Source organism: Carya illinoinensis, chromosome 4, assembly GCF_018687715.1.
Source record: "Carya illinoinensis cultivar Pawnee chromosome 4, C.illinoinensisPawnee_v1, whole genome shotgun sequence".
In the NCBI taxonomy this organism is placed as follows: Eukaryota; Viridiplantae; Streptophyta; class Magnoliopsida; order Fagales; family Juglandaceae; genus Carya; species Carya illinoinensis.
In genome coordinates this window covers 41,186,580-41,208,621 of record NC_056755.1, presented here as the reverse complement: position 1 = coordinate 41,208,621, position 22,042 = coordinate 41,186,580, and the positions used below count along the sequence as shown (strand labels likewise).

Genomic DNA, 22,042 nt, shown 5'->3' with positions numbered 1-22,042 from the left:
ATCTCATTCTATCTCATCTGAACTACGAGATCTTAGATTTTTGTTACAATCTAATCCCAAATGTAACAAAAATTTTGATTTTTTTTATTAAAAATTTCTAAATTTTTATTAAAGAGCAATGCTATGTACAGTCTCAATTTGGGACTACAATACAGGCCTAGATAATTTTATCTTTAAAATATTTTAAAATTACAAAATATCCCTTATAAAATGATTCTTTTTCTTATTTAATAAAGAACCAGTACAATATCTAAGTGGAGATTACAAATAGAATTTCTCTTCATTAGAAGTACGTACTAGAAAAAATTCATGGTGTGTAATCTCTCATTATTTATTTATTTTTTGAAATCATCTTCAAGATTTTTCTTCATGGTTATATTTTACCTTACTGTGCATGACTTTTCTTCATTCTTTTATGAGACTTTCAAAAATTTTCTTGGTAATTAACGTTGAACATTAATAATTATGTTAAAGAAGCTGGAAAACTCTTATAATCTATCTTAATTTGAATATATAGATGCCTCATATATTCCTACGCCGATAAATATATTAATATTTTTTTTATTATCTCGAATGATGTTTATAATGTCTTTATAATATGTTTGCCTGTTTGGTACAATATATATTATAGAAAATAAATAAAAATATAATTATTTCAGTACTGATTGGCCCTCTAAAAGAAAATTCTTGAATTTGTCACTGTGTTTAAATATATATAAAAAAAAAGAGTCTATTCATCATTTCATTCTTCATTTCATCGTAATTTGAGATTAGATGATAAATTTACGTGTGATATATAATAAATAGTATTCAATCATTTAATGACATATCATAAAATAAAATGATGAAAAAATAAGTACTATTACTTTTTTGAGTTAGTCTATATACAATCTCTATTTAGAAACTGATCATGTAAGTTTATGTAATTATGTTTTAAAAAAATTTTAAATTATAATAATATCTTTTTTTAAATAATATTTTTTCTCTTTTTATCTTCATTTATTAATGAGGTTGTACACACAATTCCTACTCTAGACTGAAAATTGAATTTCTATATATTTTTTTTAATTAATTTTGCCCATAAGTGTACCATGCCGACCAATTTAACGACCATAACGACCAAGGGGGCAAACTAGTCCTTTCACCTCAACAACTAGTCAACTACCAACCGTTTTTCGTCCTTGTCCTTGAAAGGCAAATACCCAAAACCAAAAGACCACCGTAGCAAAAAACCATAAAAACAAAGTCGAAGAAAGTCGTTCACCACAGTTCTAAGAAAGTTAAAAGATTCGAATCATGTTAATGTAGAAGAGCATCCAATTATTCTTCCTCTATAAATGAGAGGATACGAATATGAATGAGAAACCAAATTCAAACCCATGTGTATAACACCTGTGAAAATGGTTTAACTGTATGAAGAAGAATATTATTAACTGTGAGTAACAATGAAATGAAAGAAATGTAAATATTTAGAGTGAAAATAATGGGCGATAAAATTAAAGTCAAAATCAAAATTTGCAGGTAGATAGAGAGAGGAGGGCGGGGGGAATTACCAGAAACGGTGGTGCAGGGACTTTCAGGTGAATGAAAACCCTAGACTTTGGGGCTTTTCAAAAATAGGGATAAAATAGTTAGATGTACTAAAAGGAGGAGGACAGACAAAGGACGGGTTGAAAAAGAATTATATGTTAAATATGGTGCTATTGTTGGAATAGAAAATCTTTAGATACGGTCTCTTTTGCAATTATGTTTTAGAGTGGTGCTAGCCCAATAACCTACCGGATAAGGCAAAAAGTTTTTTTTTTAAATATTTATTTTTTTTATATTCTTAAATATTTTTTTTAAATAAAAAAATTTACAATATCATTAAAAAATACTTATTTAATCACTAAGTAAAAAAAAAAATCATTCGGGACACAAATTCGGGTCCCAAAGTATTTATGTATGTGTTAAAACATGATCTGATGTCAGAGAATTGTTATTTCTATTTTGGTTTTTTATTTTTTTTATTTTTGGCTTCATTATTTAAAAAGAACTGTTACAGACATAAAGATTATACAAAATAAACCCACAAACCGATATGGTTTCATGGAATCTGTTAGATCTGCTTTATAATAAAAATAACTTTATAATCTGACATACCACATCAAACCACATAAGTTTGTTAGTTTACTTTTATGTAATTCTTTTGTGATTAAAGTATTTTTCTGATTTGAATCTCATTATTGATGATGTTTCATTTACTCTAGAGAAATGATATTTTTATTTTTAGATGTGCAAGGCTTCAATCAGTTTTAAAAAGTGAATAAATACGGAACCCACAATTAAAAAAAATTATTTTTTTTAATGATAGATTCCACACTTTTTCAAAATGACTACACGGCTCTTGCATATTTTACAATTATATAAAGTATTACTCAATTTGTCACTTTAAATTTTGAAACTACCCACCACTCATTTTATAATTTACTATTTTTTATGTCTAATCATCAATATCACATATATATATATATATATATATATATATATATATATATATAGATTATTACTATTGGATATTAGAAACAAGTTCACTAATTTTGGGGATGCATGGATTCTAGAAAAAATTTCGAACGTGCACTTAGTGTAATTTAAAAGAAAATATTTCGAGTTTCTAGAAATTGTTTTTACTCAAGAATTAGAATCTTAGAGTCAAATGATGCATATTAAAAAAAACCAAACTCTTACCACAAGTCAGTCCCTAGATGTTATTATACATATAAATATTAGAAAAATGTTATTTATCATCTTTACATTACACTCTAATATGTGATTTGACATTTTTATCTTTATATTTAAAAACACATATCTACACATAAATATGTGTCAGTATGTGTTCAAATAGAAGAATAAAAATGACAAATCATATATTAGCATGTGATATAGAGGATGACAAGTAGAATTTTTCTAAATTTTAATAGTTGAATTTTAACTCAAAAATTCTATATGTAGTCACTTTAGCATACTTGTTGTGCACTTTACTATTGTAATTAGCTAAATCACTCTTTTTTAATATAAAATAATTGTTTTAGCTAATCACATCAGTGAAGTGTGCAAAAACTGTAAAAGTAACTATACGTACCAGAAAGACTATTAATTTACAGAAATATAGTTTTTTTTTCCTTGTTATATAGTTCTTTTCAATGGAATAACAAAGTCAACAAAACGCATCTATCTCACGTTTTAGTTTTGTTGGGATCATGGTTCCTACGATCTGATTGCACATATTGCAAATAAGATTCAAACAGGAAGGAAGAGAAGCGAGCTCCATAGGTTGGCTCCCCCATTCAACGTAAACAACCATGATCAAATATTTTATCTTCATATCATACGTCATAATTGGAATACAGATGACGTGGTACTTTCATCCTATCATAACATATCATATAACTAATATTATTTATGTAAACGTTAATATGAATTGACATGACATCATATAATAATAAAAATATTACATGTTCATACTCTAATAGTACCTAGTAATCATTGATCATCTCATCTCATACTATACAAGATTGATAGGTACTTTAAGGAAGTATCTATACCTTGTTTTTCTTATGAGCTCTTTCTTTATCTTTTAATTTGATTTACAATGGTATATGGTACTTTTCTCCACTAATGTATAGAACATATGCAATGTACTTGTTTGACAATTAATAAATAATTGTTAGCTAAATCTTGACTTAATCATGCATAAACAAATTAATCCCAATATCATCGTTCGGATTAGTAAAAGAATGGAATCAATACAGATAAAAGAATTACTAATTTTATTATTATGCAAGAAGTGTGGAATTATCTTTATTGACTTGATATGCACGACTTATTGACGACATTGTACAATGACATTAATGTTTAAATTTTCTCTTGGTTCGAGTCTTGTTAGATGTTGAGATGTAACATATTATATATTTGTATGTATGCATTTTCATTGTGAATGAAGCATTTGATATTATTAAAAAAAGGGAGGGGGGGGGGGGGGGGGGGGGGGGTGGGGGGGGGGTTTATGGTATTGTCTTTCATCACCTTGCATCAATACATTTTACAACACGTCATTGTAGTTTATGCTTTTCTTCAGCATGTCTCGACTTTAGAGTCCTTTTTTAAATTTCTCCCTTGGATCCCTTTGAATCCATCTAAGGTCTTTCCTCCAAGTAATTGTTTGGCAAGCTAGAATGAATGATTCATGGATGATTTTTAGGAAAAAAGTGTACCCAAACACGAAATTGGGATCCATTCATGTAGAATTTAGAGTAATTTTATATACAATTATAAAGTGCGTAAACATCATGTAATCATTTTAAAAAAGAGCGTGATCTACTATTAAAAAATTAATTTTTTTTATGTAGATCTCATGTTTTATTCACTTTTTTTAAAGCGATTATACGGCTGTTGCACAATTCACAATTGCAAATATCTTTTTCTAATATTTATTATTGGTGATGTTTTGTCTATTTAAATTTAAATATCTCTCTTGTTGTAAATTTAAAATGATCCTATTTTTCATAAAAATGTTAAAAAATATATAAGGCTGATTTGGTTACACATAGAATATAATAAATAGTTTAACTTTTTTTAAATCCCTAAATAAAATTAATATTAAAAAATTATATTATAATAATATTTTATTTAACTTTCAACAAAACATCTCATTTCATCTCATCTCAATTACGAGACCTTAGGTTTTTGTTACAATCTAATCCCAAATGCAACAAAAATTTTGATTTTTTTATATTAAAAATCTCTAAATTTTTATTAAAGAACAATGTTACATACAGTTTTCATTTGGGACTGTAATGCAGGCCTAGATAATTTTATCTTTAAAATTTTTTAAAATTACAAAAATATTCCTTATAAAATGATTCTTTTTCTTATTTAATAAAGAACCAGCACAGTCTTTAAGTAGAAATTATAAATAGAATTTCTTGTCATTAAAAGTACGCACTAAAAAAAATTCATGGTGACTTTTCTTCATTCTTTTTAGACTTTCAAAAATTTTCTTGGTAATTAACGTTGAACATATAATAATTATGTTAAAGAAGCTGGAAAACTCTTATAATCTATCTTAATTTGAATATATAGATGCCTCATATATTCCTAAACCGATAAATATATTAATATATATATTTTTATTATCTCGAATCATGTTTATAATGTATTTATAATATGTTTGCCTGTTTGGTACAATATATATTATAGAAAATAAATAAAAATATAACTATTTCAGTATTAATTGGCCCTCTAAAAGGAAATTCTTGGATTTGTCACTGTGTTTAAATATAGAAAAAAAATCTATTTATCATCTCATTTTTTATCGTCATCTCATCATTTTATGATATAGCATTAGATAATAAATTCATAAGTGAAATATAATAAATAGTATTCAATCATTTAATAACACATCATAAAATAAAATGATGAAAAAATAAGTACTATTACTTTTTTGAGTTAGTGTATATACAATCCCTATTTAGAAACTGTTTATATAAGTTCATATAATTATGTTTTGAAAAAATTTTAAATTATAATAATATTTTTTTTAAAATGATATTATTTTTCTCTTTTTATCTTTATTTATTAATGAGATTGTACACACAATTCTTACTCTAGACTGAAAATAGAATTTCTATATTTTTTTTTATTTTTTAATTTTGCCCATAAGTGTACCATGCCAAGCTGCCGACCAATTTAACGACCATAACGACCAAGGGGGCAAACTAGTCCTTTCACCTCAACAACTAGTCAACTACCAACCGTTTTTCGTCCTTGTCCTTGAAAGGCAAATACCCAAAACCAAAAGACCACCATAGCAAAAAACCATCAAAACAAAGTCGAAGAAAGTCGTTCACCACAGTTCTAAGAAAGTTAAAAGATTCGAATCTTCGAACACACCGAGTAAAAATGCGGATCTGACGGCTATAAAATTTACCCCCCATGCCTTAAATTCCCGGAGTAATTCTTTGCGTCCAAACAGCTCGTAGCCAACAACAATCACATTTTGCCTGCTCGGACCTCACCAAACGTTAAACTCGGAACACCCCAACACACACAACACAAACGTATATACGTACATCTACCTCCAATTGCATTTTTTTTTCTATCCCACAAATCTCTCTCCACCATCAAGCTCTGCTTTTCTTTTCCTTTGTTTTCCTCCGTCTCTCTCTACCGGGAAATTTTATTTTCGGTGGCGGGAAAGGGGATTCGGCCGTTGGCTTCAACTGGGTGTTTTGTGAAGTTTGGAGATTTGCTTGGTTGGGGGATCTTACAAACATGGACGCCTCCGTGGCGACGCCGAGGAAGTCGTCGATAACGGAGATGCTCCAGAAGGTTGCCGTGTACCGTCATGGGAGAAACAGCAGCCACAGGAGGTGCTCAAAAGAGTTCGAGTACGATTATGACGAGGACGACACCGTGGAGCTAGTGCAGATCGGAGCTGAGAGGACCAAAAACGTTCTGATTCTCATGAGTGACACCGGCGGAGGACACAGGGCCTCGGCTGAGGCCATCCGCAACACCTTTCAGATTGAGTTCGGGGACGAATACAGGGTGATTGTCCGCGAATCTCTTCTGGGTTCTCTTCAATTTTGCTCAATTTTCACCTTTTTTTGTTATTAGATTTTTCTTTTCCTCGCTCTGTGTTCTTGACCGAGTTGTCCCTGTGGATCTGATGGTATTGTTATTTGGAACTATTAAGTTCCTTTTCGTGAAAGAAAGAAAAGAATCATGAACAGGTTTTTGGCAAAATCGTGGATAGCGTGTTTTTATGTTCTTATTAGGCTTCTTTGGATTTATCTGTTCTGTTATTCCCACTAAGCCATGTTCTGATGCCACATATTATTCTTTCTAATGATTTTTTTTTCTACCTAAAGCTTATGTGAAATTTTGTCAATAATGCACCTCTCTCTCTCTCTCTCTCTCTCTCTCTCTATATATATATATATATATATTTTTTTTTAAGCTATATATATATATATTCCACAAGGATTGCTACTCGTCAGGGATTGCTACCCTTAACTTCACCTTTAAGATCTTCAAAATCCAAATGTTGAAAAGCCATTTGTTATTTTTTACTTATCTGCCATTCATTTGATGCCAAACGATAATGGTTAAAAGATGATGAATATCAATCTTCTTGTGAATAATAGACTTGATGATTCCATTCTGTTCCAATTCTTCTACTTTGTAGCTACTAGTTTATTGTCTTGAAAGTCTCTCTCCCCTTTTAATTGTCTTTCGACTCTTTCTCTCTTCTGTTTTAACAGCGATGCTGAAGTGGAAAAATTGCTTGTTTCTTTGTTAGATTCCTTGCTAATATTACTGAACTTTCCAGTTCTCTCAAATAAAAAATCTATCATATCATGTGAATCTTCAATCTGAATAACCATCAATTTCTATCATTCTTTGGTTTTTCCCCCTCCATTTTGTCCTTACCGGTGGCACCTTCTCATTTTAGGTTTTTGTGAAAGATGTTTGGAAAGAGTACACCGGCTGGCCTTTGAACGACATGGAGAGATCATACAAGTTCATGGTGAAACATGTACAGTTATGGAAGGTTGCTTTTCACAGTACCTATCCCCGATGGATACACAACTGCTATCTTGCTGCCATTGCCGCTTACTATGCCAAGTACTTTTTGATCCTTTTAGCCCTTAACTTCTCACTCTCATTGTCACTTAAAATATTTCATTTTAGGATAATAATTATTTCTTGCAGCCAACTGGATTGCAGTTTCCATTACAATGTATATAAACAAGCAAGTATATTATGAGTTGATTCTCTTGTTTTATACCAAGATCTAAGTCCTTCAACCTTACTTATAGATAATATTAGATGAAGAATTAAATGACATTTTATGGCATTCACTTATATGTTTTTGCACTCATCATTAACCCACTAGGCACTTAATCAATTGGGGGTGGAGATAATAATTATTGAAGACATGATTGCTTACTTTTGATGCAAAGATGATTTATCTCTCTTAGCTGTAGCACATGTTAGTTCTGTCTAGGCGTAATCGATTATCAAAATCTTAAATATATTTTTTGTTCAATGGGTTTCTCTAAATTGTCATGGATTTTGTGATTCTAGGGAGGTGGAGGCTGGTCTAATGGAGTACAAGCCAGATATCATCATTAGTGTCCATCCTTTGATGCAGCATATACCTTTGTGGGTTCTTAACAAGCAAGGCCTCCAGAAGAAAGTGATTTTTGTCACTGTCATCACAGACCTAAATTCTTGCCATCCTACTTGGTATGGTTAACAAACCCATTTGAAACTCCAATTCTAATTTCTGCATATTAATTGTAGTCCACTTTGTATTATATTCTAACATTCAAGCTGTATCCAGGTTTCACCCTGGGGTTAATAGATGCTATTGCCCATCACAGGAGGTAGCCAAGAGAGCTCTACTTGATGGTCTTGAAGAGTCTCAAATCCGTGTTTTTGGCTTGCCCATCCGACCTTCTTTTGCCCGTGCAGTTCTTTCCAAGGTGTGTGCTGAAATTGTGAATCTTGGGAGGTTTATTGACTGGAGTGTCTGATTTTTATTGTGTTTGGTTGGTTGATGTCTTGGATTTACAGGATCAGTTGAGAAACGAACTTGAGATGGACCCTCACTTGCCTGCAGTTTTGTTAATGGGTGGTGGTGAAGGGATGGGACCTGTTAAGAAAACTGCTCTGGCTCTTGGGGAATCACTTTTTGATAAAGATCTTGGAAAACCTATTGGGCAATTAATTATTATATGTGGCCGCAATGCAACCTTAGCCACTACACTTGAAACTGAGAAGTGGACAATCCCAGTAAAGGTAATGGCTTTCTTAAAGTTGTTAGCATCAAGAAAACAAATTCATCTTGAGCATCCGTTAAAAGCTTGTTACCCTTTGATGTAGGTGAGAGGGTTTGAGACCCAAATGGAGAAATGGATGGGGGCTTGTGACTGCATAATTACGAAAGTATGGGGAAATCTTGTCCTCAATCCCTTGTTGAATATGCATATTATCAAGCATCTTACTCATGGTGTCTATGGGTTTCCATGTTTCATATTTCATAGGCTGGACCTGGTACAATTGCTGAGGCATTGATCAGAGGGCTTCCTATTATTCTTAATGACTACATCCCTGGACAAGTTAGTCTTCAAATTTTTCTTGTGCACGAAAGATAACCTGGCAAATTCTGGTATCTAGTTGTACTCTCATTTCTAATACTAACCTTTTTAACTTTTCTGGCGACCTCAGGAAAAGGGCAATATACCCTATGTTGTAGATAATGGTGCTGGTGTCTTCACTCGAAGTCCTACAGAAACAGCAAGAATTGTGACCGAATGGTTCAGCACCAAGAAAGATGAACTCCAGAGAATGTCAAAGAATTCTCTTAAACTAGCACAACCTGAAGCTGTCTTCAACATTGTGAAGGACATCAATGAGCTTGTTCGCCAACGTGGGCCTCTAGCCAATATCCCCTACATATTAACATCATCATTCACAAACCTCATTTGATTGTCAAAAATCGTGTCTTCAGTGTACGACAAAGGTTTGCCCTATTAGAATACCATGTACAGCTAGCTTTGTTATTGCCAAGATGAGTTGTAGATTATGCTGAACAAGCAAGCTCCATTGGTTCTAAGGGCTGGGATTTCATTAGGGTACTATTTTTTTGGATGAAATAGGATTATGTAAAAGTTACTGATGTTGTAGTCTTTTATCATCAGTAACTTTTACGTTGCAGTATTACACGTTTTCTGTTTTTACTCCAAAGGAACTTAGCTTGTTGAATGTTGCTTACCCCAAAAAACTATGGTCCTGTAATGCTCCATGAATACACTTCCTCGTCATAATCTGTTGTGACTTTTCTCCCAAAGCATAATGTAAAGTTAGCTTTTCTTTGTTAAAAGAGTAACGTTAGGTACAAATTTCAAATAGATAAGTCTTACATAAGTCCTTTAAAAAAGTGGATCTCACTCACAAAGTATAGATTTTTTTACACTTTTTAGATGGGGTCTATTTTTTTATAAAGGCTTGTAGGAGACTTATTTATTTCAGACTTGCACAAATCATTTATAAGGTTGCTCCAAATGAAAAAAGACAACTCATTGAGACTGTTCAAGCACAGAAGCAAGTAATCAAGGGCTGAAGTAACCTTTTGAAGTAGTTGAAACTGTGAAACTTGGTATGTCCACTTGCATAGGAAGCAAGATTAGAACAGTCAAATTAATTGTCCATTTTAGCACTTTGAATTAATCCAAGTTGACCAGTTGTTGTTGTCGTACTCTCAAGATCAGAAGACTGCTAGCTATTGACTCCAAAATATCTTTTAAGATATGAAGAAATCTGGGTCAAAGGTAGTCGATAAAGACGTGGCAGACTTTGTGATCAACACCTCAAGTCAAGGATGGTGTTTGGATTCTTTTGTCGGAAATGAGAAGGGATAGATAGATAGTCTCAGTACTCTATTCCAAGATAACTATGTTTCATCTTAGTTATAATAACTTAAATCTCTTGCGCCTAATTTTAAAGCATCAAAGTCTCTCAACAACCAACCATGAGTTTTTAAAATAATTATTTAAATTCAATGACTGACATGTCCGTACATATAGTTATATGAATAAAATTAAAGTAAAGATAGCATTTTATTTTTTAATTTTATAAATTCACCTCTTAAATGTACAATTTTTTCTCAAATTTTGATATAATCCGATACGACAAGCCACGTGTCAATAATCACGCCAACTACCAACAGTTGCCACTGTTCTTGGTTTGCCATTCCAAAATCCAAAATTTCACGTCATTTATCTTTATTAATAATTAAAGAGTTAATCGATTCTCGAATTACCGAAATTATTTGTATTATTTAAATAGTAAAATTTATATATAAAATTTAAATTTTAATATTTAAATTTTAACTTTTTAAATAAAATAATATTTACATCACTTAAATATGTTTATTGATTTAAAAATAGAATTTTTCGTAATCAAATATTTATGACTCGTGCTTGAAATTTGAAAAATTCTATAACATATATTATTTTTATTTTATTATATAAGATAAGAGATATTTATCACCGTTACATTATTAAAATTTTGGTCGAATGGACGGTGTTTGAACGTTAAGTGTGATTTTACCTGAACGCTGTGAAGAAAACGTACCGTTTTTTCCGTAATGTAGTTCCACCCGACATCAGCCACGCCAACTGCCAACTTGAGCCTTTTAACCTTCCGGCGTTTTCCGATCACTTCCACGAGTTGATAGAACGGGAAAAACCCTGCTTCTCCCAAGTGAAAATCCAGGTAATCTCAGGCCCCGCATTGAAAATTTTAAATTTCAGAACCTTTTACCCCTCTTATTGATAAATCTTGCGCTGCATCGATCATCTGCGCCAGAATTGTTGGGTTGCATTTGGAAAAGATCTGATTTTTTGAGAGATCCGACTACCGTAAGAAGACATCGATTTATCTGGGAAAAGATAAATTTGGTGTGTGAATCAGACTTCCTTGATGAAGCTTTAATTTTTACTCTGATTTGATCGCTTTCGTTTGCTTTTTTGACGGTTAACGGAATTATTTTCTTTTTATTCTTGTTTATACTTTTTTATGTTGAATAAACAAATTTGGAAGCTTTCCAAAATGGAAATTATAGAGATGGTTGTGATGGCAGGTTTATCACTCTAGTTTTCTGGACGAGGAAGGAATAACTAAAGCTTGTGGGTGCCCCCTACTCCCTCTAAAGAGCCATATAAAGGATCCTGCTCCAGCTTCTGATCAAGGTATTTACTCATTATCGTTATATCTTTGCCGAGTATCTGTTTCTGATGCTCCATTCTCTTATAGGACGATACTAACGGTACTTTTATAAATTATATGACAGTCACTGCAAAGATGGAAATGAACTCTTAACACAAAAAAAAATGTTGAGTAAAGGTAGCACGTTCATTGCCTATGTCTGTGAAAGTTGAGGTATCTGTGTCTGCAGATAGTACCGATATTGTTGATGAAGCCATCACATTCTTTCGTGCCAATGTCTTCTTCCGAAACTTTGATATTAAGAGCTCAGCGGATAAGCTCCTCATCTATTTGACACTGTACATTAATGTGGCTTTGAATAGGCTCGAAGGTTGCAGAACTTTGGCTGAAGGAACGAAGGCGATAATCAACTTGGGTCTGGAAAAAGTTCAAGTTCCCGAAGAGTCTGGTTTTCCTTTTCCAGGCCTTTTCCCCCTTGCTCAGTATCAGCAGGAATCAGGTGAAATTCCTTGTCTTTTGTGTTCATTATTAGAATTCATGTCAGAGAGCTTATTCTCAGGTTGCCTGCCTTAATTCTTGTATTGATTGCTTTGATTTTTGAATATGTGAGGATTGCTGTAGTCTTTTGAAGCTAACTTGAAAAACTTGAGCTATATATTTTTATTTGGACAATTTATAAGGAAATTATGATGTAGCTTCCTCCTGACTTTGGATGATCAATTGTAAATTTTATTTCTAGATACAATTAGTTCTAGACATCTAGACTTTGTGATGGGAATAGAGTAAGCATCCTAGATCGATTATCCTCTCATTTTTAATCATGACAATGGTGGTTTATTATTTTTTACTGCTATTAATTGTATATATGGGTATAGTCATAAATTCGGTTTTTCCTGTTGTGCCCTTCCTAGTCATTCTCTCAAGTTCTCAAGTATGACAATTTGTTTGGTGCCCTTCTGCTTGTAGAAAGTCCAATTACTCTGCTTTCTATGTCATTTTCATTATTTACTTTATGTTGGATTGCAATTCTTGATCTGAATGATTATTTTCCGTTTTTCCTTTTGATATTTAGATTTTTTATGGGAATCATTGGATACTCTACACCCATGAGGTTTTTGCATCCTTTTGAGGTTATGGGTTTGGAGCTCCTGCACATTTTCTTCCATGATTGGGACTTGTATATGTCTCAACTTGGAACTGAAATGTCGATTCTGCACCAAATCATTGTTCCTTAATATTTGGACGGTTGTACTGAATGGCCCCTGCTTAGATCAATTATCGTTAAAATTTCAAATCCAATGGTCATTTTGGACATTGGTTGATATGCTTATGTAATTGAATGCAGAACTGCTGAGGACTTATCTGAAGCAGATAAGGGAGGAAACAAGTGGGAGACTATTAAGTGTTGCATATAGACCCAATGGAACTCCAAATAAATGGTGGCTGGCTTTTGCGAAAAGGAAATTTATGAATGTCATTGCGCCTTGAATAGTTAGTTTCATGTGAAGACTACCCCATCTAGTGAATGCAATATTATTAGTTGTGAACAATGCCCGTGCGGTTGATCTGTAATACTAATATTCTTCTGAAGAGCAAATCAGGGAGCATCTTGCTTCTTGTAAGTGAGTATAAAGTAAGAGCCAAGTTACTCACAATGATATCATTGAATGAATTAGTTGAACTAGGGTGTGCTGCACCCTTTTGCAAATTGTGCAATATCTCACTTTATGTAAATGACCAATTTTTCTCCGATGAAAGTTTACAGTCTTCTTTTCGTTTTGACTCATATTGTATTTTCTTCTCTTCCTTGAGGCTGCATGTTGTCTCCCTGTTCCTGGTAACTAAGATATTGTGCAAGTTGATTTTCTGCCACAACAAGTAGGCTTTTTCACAGGCTGGTTATGGGAATCCGGATTCTGTACCATCCATAAATACAACAAAGTCTCTGACGTCCTCAATTCATAACCTATTGATCATCACTATCTCTGGTTTATTGGCACAAGATTGAGTATGAAAGATGACCAAGGTGGTTTGGGTAAGCAACTAGCTAGTGAGTCTGTTGGGGTGCTAGTTGATGCCAATTTGGGGCCTGATGTCAATTTGCGTACTGCTTTAGTGTGAGGTGAAAGTGGAACTCCTCCCTTCACAAAATAGATTCACCATCATTGTAATTTGGAGGCCTTGTCCAAGTTCTGAAGCGACTGCAGATTGAGCATGAGTGAGTGCAAATCGCATGCAGCAAAAGACCATCAAAGTCTCAACCTGCCAAATGAATGGAAACGTATGAGAAAAGATTTGACCAGAGAAGGAACAACAAAATGCTATTTGCTGTAGAGAATTGGACAAGTTTGTGGTACAGAAAGTTTTGAACATGATCTGATGAGGAGAAATCATATCTCCAACCTACCAACCAACCAACCAACCATAAGTAGTGAGTGAACCTGCCTAACCAAATCATTGGACCGGTTGGTGGAATTGGCTATCTTTTGATGATACATAGTTACATACCACTAGTTTTGGCATTGGAGGGGCATGCTTCCATGAGAATATGTGGGTGCAAGTGATTTCTAACTAAGTAACTATTGACTATTCTAGTTATGAGACAGATAAATTGTAACATTGTGAAATCTGGCTTGGGGCAATTGTTAGGATCCTCACCCTTTCTAAATATTAATTCCATTTATAATGATATCGTTATCATGATTTATTAAAAAAAAATTGCATTTTCCTCTTTGTGCCTCGTTTGGTTATACAGGTGAAATAAAATGAGATAAGATAAAAGTTGAATAAATATTGTTATAATAGAATTTTTTAATATTATTTTTTGTTTGAAATTTTTAAAAAAGAAATTGAATTATTTATTATATTTTGTGTGAGATTTTGAAAAAATTATAATGATTAAATAAGATGAGATGAAATAATTTGTGTATTCAAACAAAGCCTAAAGCACTCAAAAAGAACTAAGAAAAAGCAAAAGAAATGTTCTTTGCAATTAGTGATGAGATTAAAAATTCAGAATCAGTGTTTAGATTGGCATCTACAGATTCAGATAGTCCAAATCCATGCATTAGAAACAGCATTTTGGATTGGCATCCACAGGCTGTGTCTAGGGGACTCCGCAGAGTTGTGATTTAAGAACCTAATGGACTTGTCTTTTCTTTCTAAAGCCATCCTCCTCGAGGCAAGACATGTGCTAATGTTTCTTTTGTTTTATGCTACTTTGTAGCATGTGCATGAGCATTGACTTATCCTTTTGTACGGTCCATTTTGTTAAGATTTTTTTCTTGTTTTAGGCAGACCATTATCTAATTATCAACTTCATGGATTCAGAGATATCATTGATGACTTGAATGACCATAAAGAGGCCCCATTTAAATGTTGAACTAAGTTGAGATAGTGTAATGAATTTTATAGGTGCTATTTAAAATGAGTTTAAATATGTTTGGATATTAAGATGAGTTTAGATATATTTATAGTAAGTTGTAAAGATTGTGGGTCCTGCGTATAAAGAGATGTTGAGTAAAAAAATATTGTGAGTCTCATGTGTAAAAAGATTTTGTGTTGAGATGAATTTAGTAATTTAAGAGTTTGACATTAAGATATTAGATTTAATTTAAAATTAGACTGAACTGAATTGATTTCAATTAAGTCTAAGTAACAAATTAGCTTTTCCTGAGAATGATTTTGGGTTAGAACTAGTTTATGGTGGAAAAGGGCAAGTAAGCCTGTTTTTCTCCTTGTTATTGCAGTTTAGTTTAGTAAGGTTATGAACTTATCTCTGATAAGATTATTTTGCTGTTTGAATAAATTTTTAAATTTATACTGTCTTATTATTTTAAGTTTTAGAATAAGTAATGATTTAATATGATATCAAAATAGACATTTTACTTATTTCTTTGTGTGTCTGACACTTGTTATTTTTTATTTTTTTGCTTTTTTTTCATACATTTTTTATATTTTTAAATATTTTTTTAAAAAATTTCATAACATCATTTAAAAACACAGCCTTAACTACTAAGTAAAGCACTATCCTATTCTTATAGATGAAGAGATAGAGGAATCTTCTTTAAAACAGGGTTAGAGAAAAACTAAGTTAAAAAATATTGATGCCTTTTATTTTTTCCATAACTAGAATGAGTCTCATTATAAATAATATGTTAACATATCAATTTATATAGAATAATAATTCTAATAAAATATTTGATTTATTACTCAATTGAGAGATGGAAAAATGTTTGTTGATGATGAATTTCTTATATGAAAAGTTTTTTAAAATCAATTTTTTATTTTTTAATTTCTCAATGGCATAAGCTCTTCACACCACACTCATTAATTTCTTATATAGAGTTTTCTCTATAAGTAATAATGGCCATTTATTCATTACATTGAAAGGCCATTCAATGAATGAATAAAAAAAGAAGAAGAAGAAAATAACAGTATGATTATTAAATATATCTATTAAATATGTTTACTTTTATATTTTTTTAATTTTTTCTTAATAGTTAAGAAAATGACTATTAATGAATTTATATATATATTTTTAATTTTTTTAATGGTTAAGAATGTTTTAAAACAAAATTCATTTATATTACTGTGAATATTTAGTGGACACATTTGATAGTCTAGCATTGTCTCAAAAAAAATTATGATATTTGGATGTGAAATGACAAAACACACCTTCCATAACTTTTTTTTTCCTCATTTACTTAATGGGCAGAACTGATTTATGTTGTCGAATTAATTACAATTGCTTGTTAAATAAAATCTGAATGAATAGTAATTCTTCAATTCTAATTATATAATAAATTAATTTTATTAATTTAAAATAAAAAAATTTAATAGTTAATTATATCAATTAATTAGAATTGAGAAGCTGAAGATAATTCTGTGAAAAAAATTAATTAATTTCGATGTCAAAACAAAAAAGAAAAGAGTCCCATTGAAAAAACAACATTAGAGCGGTGGGGGCCATCTGGAGCAGAAAGCTATCAAATCCAACGGCCCAGAAAAAAAGTCCCAACAAAAATCAATTCTATAATACTTTATAAAATGCACCTTTATTGCCTTTTAACCCTACTTATTAAAATGAAATAAATAAACCAAAAATAAAGAAAGAAAGAAAGAAAAGCAGAGCTCCGCTGGTACTGCTCAAAGATTCAGAACCATTTTCAGAGCACATTTTAATTTTAATTTATTTTTTTATATTATATAAATAAATTATTTTCTTCTGTTTTTGGTTAAAAAATTAAATTATTTTGGAGAAAATATTGTTTTTATTTTTATTTTTATTTTTATAATTTCGTCCATAAATTAGAAACAAAATCTGTTGAAGTTCTGAATGTCACCAACAAGCTGAACAGTAATCACAACCCTCCCTCCCTCCCTCTCTCTCTCTCTCTCTCTCTCTTCCTTCCCCATTTTCGTAATCGTCATCATCACGCTCCATGCTCTGGCGCTCCAACTTCTCCCTTCTCAGCCCTTGATTTCGACCATCGATGAACCGTTTCTTCTACGAATCTAGGGCTTCCACCGTCAATCTTGACCCTTTCTTGTTCGCCGCCGTCGTCGACAATGTCTTCGAGGATCGACCACCACCATCTCCCTATAAACGGACAGATTTTGCCCCAGCCTTGTTCCCATCTGGTCGATTTTCGCTCCCGGAACGGGGCCAACCCTTTCCGGGCCCTACAGGACTGCCTCCGGGTCAAACCGCCCGGTGGCCACGCCTCGATCCGGCGGGAACCCAACGAGGTGCCGCGATGCGGCATGTGCGGGGAATCGGGCGGTCTCACGCGCCTCTACGCGTGCGTGGCTTGCGCCGCCGTACACTGCCACGCGCCTCCCGGCACTTCCCACGCGGCGGTGCACGGAGAGTCGATGTCTCCGGGCCACGAGATCGCCGTGGACGTCGATCGCGCAGAGCTCTTCTGCTGTGCTTGCCGCGATCAGGTCTACGATCGGGACTTCGACGCGGCGGTCGTTCTGGCCCAGACGGCCGCGTCGACTCTCCATGCACCGTCATCCATCGTCCGATCCCCTCACCCCGAAAACCTTCGAAAGCGGCGTAGAGTTGATTACCGGCCGTGGACACCAGATCCGAGAGAACGAGTCTTGATGGGAAGCTGTTCAAGTCCGTTAAACGCCACCGTCTTGGATTCTTGTTCTAGAGATTTTCCCGCGGGATTGCGCGGATTGAACAATCTTGGAAACACCTGTTTCATGAACAGTGTATTACAAGCGTTGCTTCACACGCCGCCGCTGAGGAACTATTTCCTCAGCGATCGGCACAACCGATATTACTGCCAGAAGAAGAGCACTGTGGTGAATAATGGCAGTAAGAGCAATGCTGGTAACCCTACTGACTCGCGGATTTGTTTGGCCTGCGATATGGATGCGATGTTTTCGGCCGTCTTTTCAGGGGATCGGACACCTTATAGCCCTGCTAAGTTTTTGTACAGGTTCGTGACCGTAGTACAGATCTACCTCATGTTTTGTGTTTGCATGGTGTGTTTGATTTAGAGGCAATGTGGATGAATGAAGTCCGAAAAGTGGGTGTTTTGGCTTCGAAATCTGGGTCCGTGTTCTCTGCCCCGTGTAATCTACCCGTTAGATATAAACATTTCATCTTGGGTTCTCCAACTTTACTGATTCTTAAGTCTTTCTTCCCCCATTAATTATATTTATATAAAAGTAAAATACGTTGTTGATATATCACCGTGGTTACATTGCAGCTGGTGGCAACATGCAGCAAATCTGGCAAGTTACGAGCAACAAGATGCTCATGAATTTTTCATTTCTATGCTGGATGGAATCCATGAAAAAGTTGAGAAGGATAGGCGCAAGACGCAGAGTCAAGGTAAATTTTGTCCTGTTCCGAGTATTTTCTACGACTTTTTCACGTCCCTTTTATGTGTTCGTAATTCCAAACTGGGGGTGTGTCATATACAATAAGTTGGTTATTTCTTGATTTATAACTATCAAGTTTTTATGCAACTTGATTTATATGGTTTTGTTAAGGTAGAATCTTTATTTGGTCAATTCTATAGACTATAAGATGGTTTGATTACCGTATTTGTATTAGACCATCGATTTTTTTTCCTGGCGTATTAGAACCTTGTCGGAAGATCCAGTTTTGCTATTGGACATGTCATTTCTGAGAATGAGTATTTGTCTGTAGCACCTGGCAGATACAATGATACATAACTAATAGGAAAATTCTATACACCATACAACTATCCCACTTATATCTCACTAAGTAAGACGTGGCACATTTATTATCATTGAACGATTATTTATTACATGTTTCTTTATCATCAAATGATAATAAATACGCCACATCATATATAGTGTGATCATGATGCAAGTGGGATGATGATGTGGTATATAGCATTACTTGTAAGAGGTGGAACTTTTGGATAGCTTGATATCACATTCTGTAACTGCTTAATTAATTTAATCGGCTAGCCAATGGTTTTTAATGCGCGAATGAAACATGCTGCCTGTTTATACTGCAAGATGGATCAACTTAAAGTTCTCTTTACGAGCACCTGGTGTAACTCTTACATTTTTATAGTTTTTTCTTTGTAATCTAGATGATACTGCTAAAGATATAGAAGTGACCTTAATGTTTAACTGCAGGGTCTGGGTTTAGGTCTCCTGTTTGTCGCCCTAGGAGTTGAAAAGCATGTTTTAGGGCTAATTGTCAACCTCAACCTGCTGGCTTGAAGGTGTTGTCTGCTTCACCCAGTAAGTCAAAAACTTTTCCGAGCCCGGTTGGTTTCGTCATAGGGTTTTCTAGTCTGAAATGATTCTCATGTTAACTCCACCTTTTGGCATGTCTAGGGTCTTATTACACAGCTGATCCTGGTCTCTGAGAAAGGGGTTGCATTAGATTTTGTCAGTCCTTCAGGAATTTGGATTCCCTTTTTCTTCTTGATCAACCTGTTTCTGCGCCATATGGCTGAAATATTCAATATCCAATGAACTTCTTGATGTTCCTGCTAATTGGTAGTACGCAATTTCCCAGCTTTAGCCATCTGCTTCTCTTCTCTTGAGAATGCTAACCCTAAGATTGAACTAGTAACCATGCTGTACCTGTTGTCCATCCTTGTTATTAACAAGAAACAGTTAGTTCAAGTGGTTTTGAGATCTGTATTTTAGTCACATTTCAGTAGGCGAAAGGGTTTTTTAAACCAAGGGAATGCTACATTTTCATACCTACCAAATAAGGATGCTAAACTGTCCTAGGGCCCCACAGAAAGGAAGAATGCATGTGTTGATTGGGAGCTATTTTTTCTTATTCAGACCTTTACCAGTAGCGAATTAGATGTGACTGATTTTCTGATTAAAGAAGATCTAAGGCTCTGATTTCTCAGAAAAATTATAGTAATGCTGATAAGACAGATTTTTTATGTTATTTTTTTTATAGGTTGTACTACTGGTTACACAGATCACAGCACATTCTTCACTTGTAGCATAATGATTTCCAGCATGAACTGTAATACTGTATAAATTCATCCAATATGGTAGTATTATGTTTAGAACTGGATCTTTTGCTATGCTTTCAGCAGCACTGTTTCTTTTGTATATATAGATTGCAGACAGGAACACGATTGGTTTCTCTTTTTTTTATTTTTTTATTAAGTAAACACGATTCATTTCTGTTGTAACTAAGATGTCTTTTCTTTTCCTGTTTCTTAATAACGCGTTCCCACCACCATTTCTTTTGTAGTGCAGGTAATGGAGACTGTTGTGTTGCCCATAGAGTATTTTCTGGTATCCTGCGATCTGACGTGATGTGTATGGCTTGTGGTTTCACATCTACAACATATGATCCATGTGTAGACATATCACTGGACCTGGAACCAAACCAAGGGGGATCTGCAAAGATGGTGTCCACAAAGTCTAATCATTCTTGCAATGGCGAGGCAGATCACATGAATTTGAGTCAAAACTGTGGAACATCCACTCTGATGGGATGCTTGGACCGTTTTACAAGACCTGAGAGATTGGGGTCTGAACAGAAATTTTTTTGCCAACAGTGTCAGGTGAGGCAGGAGTCTCTTAAGCAAATGTCCATCAGAAAGCTTCCACTGGTTTCTTGCTTCCACATCAAAAGATTTGAGCATTCTTCAATACGGAAAATGTCAAGGAAGGTTGACAGATATTTGCAATTCCCATTCTCCTTGGATATGGCACCCTATCTATCATCTTCTATTCTGAGGAGCCGATTTGGGAATAGATATTTCCCATTTGATGGGGATGAGCCTGATGCTTCAAATAAGTTGTCATCAGAGTTCGAGTTGTTTGCTGTTGTCACTCACACAGGTAAATTAGATGCTGGCCATTATGTGACTTACTTGCGACTAAGCAACCAATGGTATAAGTGTGATGATGCTTGGGTCACTGAAGTAAATGAGAGCATCGTGAGGGCTGCACAAGGATACATGATGTTCTATGTACAGAAGGTGCTATATTACAAGGCAAGTGAGAAACGGGTTGTTCCATGACATGGTGATAGAAGAATTGGTTAACTTTGTTAATTGCACAAAAAGGGAAATTGACGGAATCATTTGAAGTCATGGTTGATACTTGATTGTACATCAAAGAATGCCATGGCTAGTTTTGTATGCCATGATAAACAAAAACAAAGAACAGAAAGTCATTAGAGTTGCTTGTCTCTGGTAAAATCACCAAGAGCAGAGCAGCTCCCTTCTTCTCTCTCTTGAGGACATTTTTGAGAGGTAACTTTTAAATCCTCAGTTTGAGCATTAAGCCGGAATTTTTGAGGCAGTGTGGCATTTGGGAAGGATTAATTTATAGAGGTGTTGATTTCTTTTTAAATGATTTCTGATATTTAACTCTTTGGTGTTGGTGGGTTATTTTTTTTTTTTTTTCCCCTTTGTCATGGATTATGGCAGAAGTAGCAATACTTAGAAGGAATGGTATTCCATTGTACTAATCTTCTTACATGAAGTATTATAATGGCCAGAATCCAATTTAGAGGTCTCGTATCAGTCTCTTTTGAACTCAATTTCGTTACAGCATTTACTTATTGTTACATGGGCGCATCCCTGAACACTTTTACTATATTGGTCAAATCTCTCTCTTGGGGTGCTGAAATGAATAAAGAACGATGGCCATGATTTTATGCAACAGGACACATGCCATCCTTAAAGCCGTTGATATAGCCAGGAGAAGCATAATCAGCACCCTCTAATCTCTGTCAGTTCTGTGTTGGGGAAGGGTCTTACGTCAATTGATT

At 33.9% G+C, this 22,042-nt stretch overlaps 3 protein-coding genes across 3 annotated transcripts; all 3 read left to right on the top strand.

Annotated features, from left to right (window-relative positions):
• The first annotated feature begins 6,010 nt into the window (after nt 1-6,010).
• On the top strand, nt 6,011-9,898 carry LOC122308429 (monogalactosyldiacylglycerol synthase 2, chloroplastic-like). Its single transcript, XM_043121752.1, has 8 exons — nt 6,011-6,588; nt 7,496-7,668; nt 8,131-8,292; nt 8,390-8,531; nt 8,623-8,847; nt 8,932-8,994; nt 9,093-9,167; nt 9,277-9,898. The coding sequence occupies exons 1-8, from the start codon at nt 6,313-6,315 to the stop codon at nt 9,535-9,537; spliced, it is 1,377 nt and encodes a 458-aa protein (XP_042977686.1). The 5' UTR covers nt 6,011-6,312; the 3' UTR covers nt 9,538-9,898.
• Nucleotides 9,899-11,252: 1,354 nt separating this feature from the next.
• Nucleotides 11,253-13,562, top strand: LOC122306517 (actin-related protein 2/3 complex subunit 3-like; the record flags this gene model as incomplete). Its single annotated transcript, XM_043118944.1, has 5 exons — nt 11,253-11,325; nt 11,419-11,510; nt 11,693-11,801; nt 12,008-12,277; nt 13,124-13,562. Coding segments are annotated over 5 exons (687 nt in total), but the record flags the coding sequence as incomplete, so codon positions are not given.
• A 3,560-nt stretch (nt 13,563-17,122) lies between these two features.
• LOC122308428 (ubiquitin C-terminal hydrolase 22-like) lies at nt 17,123-21,788 on the top strand. Its single transcript, XM_043121751.1, has 3 exons — nt 17,123-18,236; nt 18,510-18,634; nt 20,515-21,788. Exons 1-3 carry the CDS (start codon nt 17,350-17,352, stop codon nt 21,285-21,287), a joined length of 1,785 nt encoding a protein of 594 aa, XP_042977685.1. The 5' UTR covers nt 17,123-17,349; the 3' UTR covers nt 21,288-21,788.
• Nucleotides 21,789-22,042: the final 254 nt, after the last annotated feature.

Bases quoted from the DNA above. Each gene is read 5' to 3' on its own strand.
- LOC122308429 (XM_043121752.1), top strand. From the start codon at position 6,313: ATGGACGCCTCCGTGGCGACGCCGAGGAAGTCGTCGATAACGGAGATG. The intron at 8,293-8,389 runs GTATGGTTAACA...AGCTGTATCCAG, and splicing joins AATTCTTGCCATCCTACTTG to GTTTCACCCTGGGGTTAATA. The intron at 8,848-8,931 runs GTAATGGCTTTC...CCTTTGATGTAG, and splicing joins AGTGGACAATCCCAGTAAAG to GTGAGAGGGTTTGAGACCCA.
- LOC122308428 (XM_043121751.1), top strand. From the start codon at position 17,350: ATGTCTTCGAGGATCGACCACCACCATCTCCCTATAAACGGACAGATT. The intron at 18,237-18,509 runs GTTCGTGACCGT...GTTACATTGCAG, and splicing joins CCTGCTAAGTTTTTGTACAG to CTGGTGGCAACATGCAGCAA. The intron at 18,635-20,514 runs GTAAATTTTGTC...TTTGTAGTGCAG, and splicing joins GCGCAAGACGCAGAGTCAAG to GTAATGGAGACTGTTGTGTT.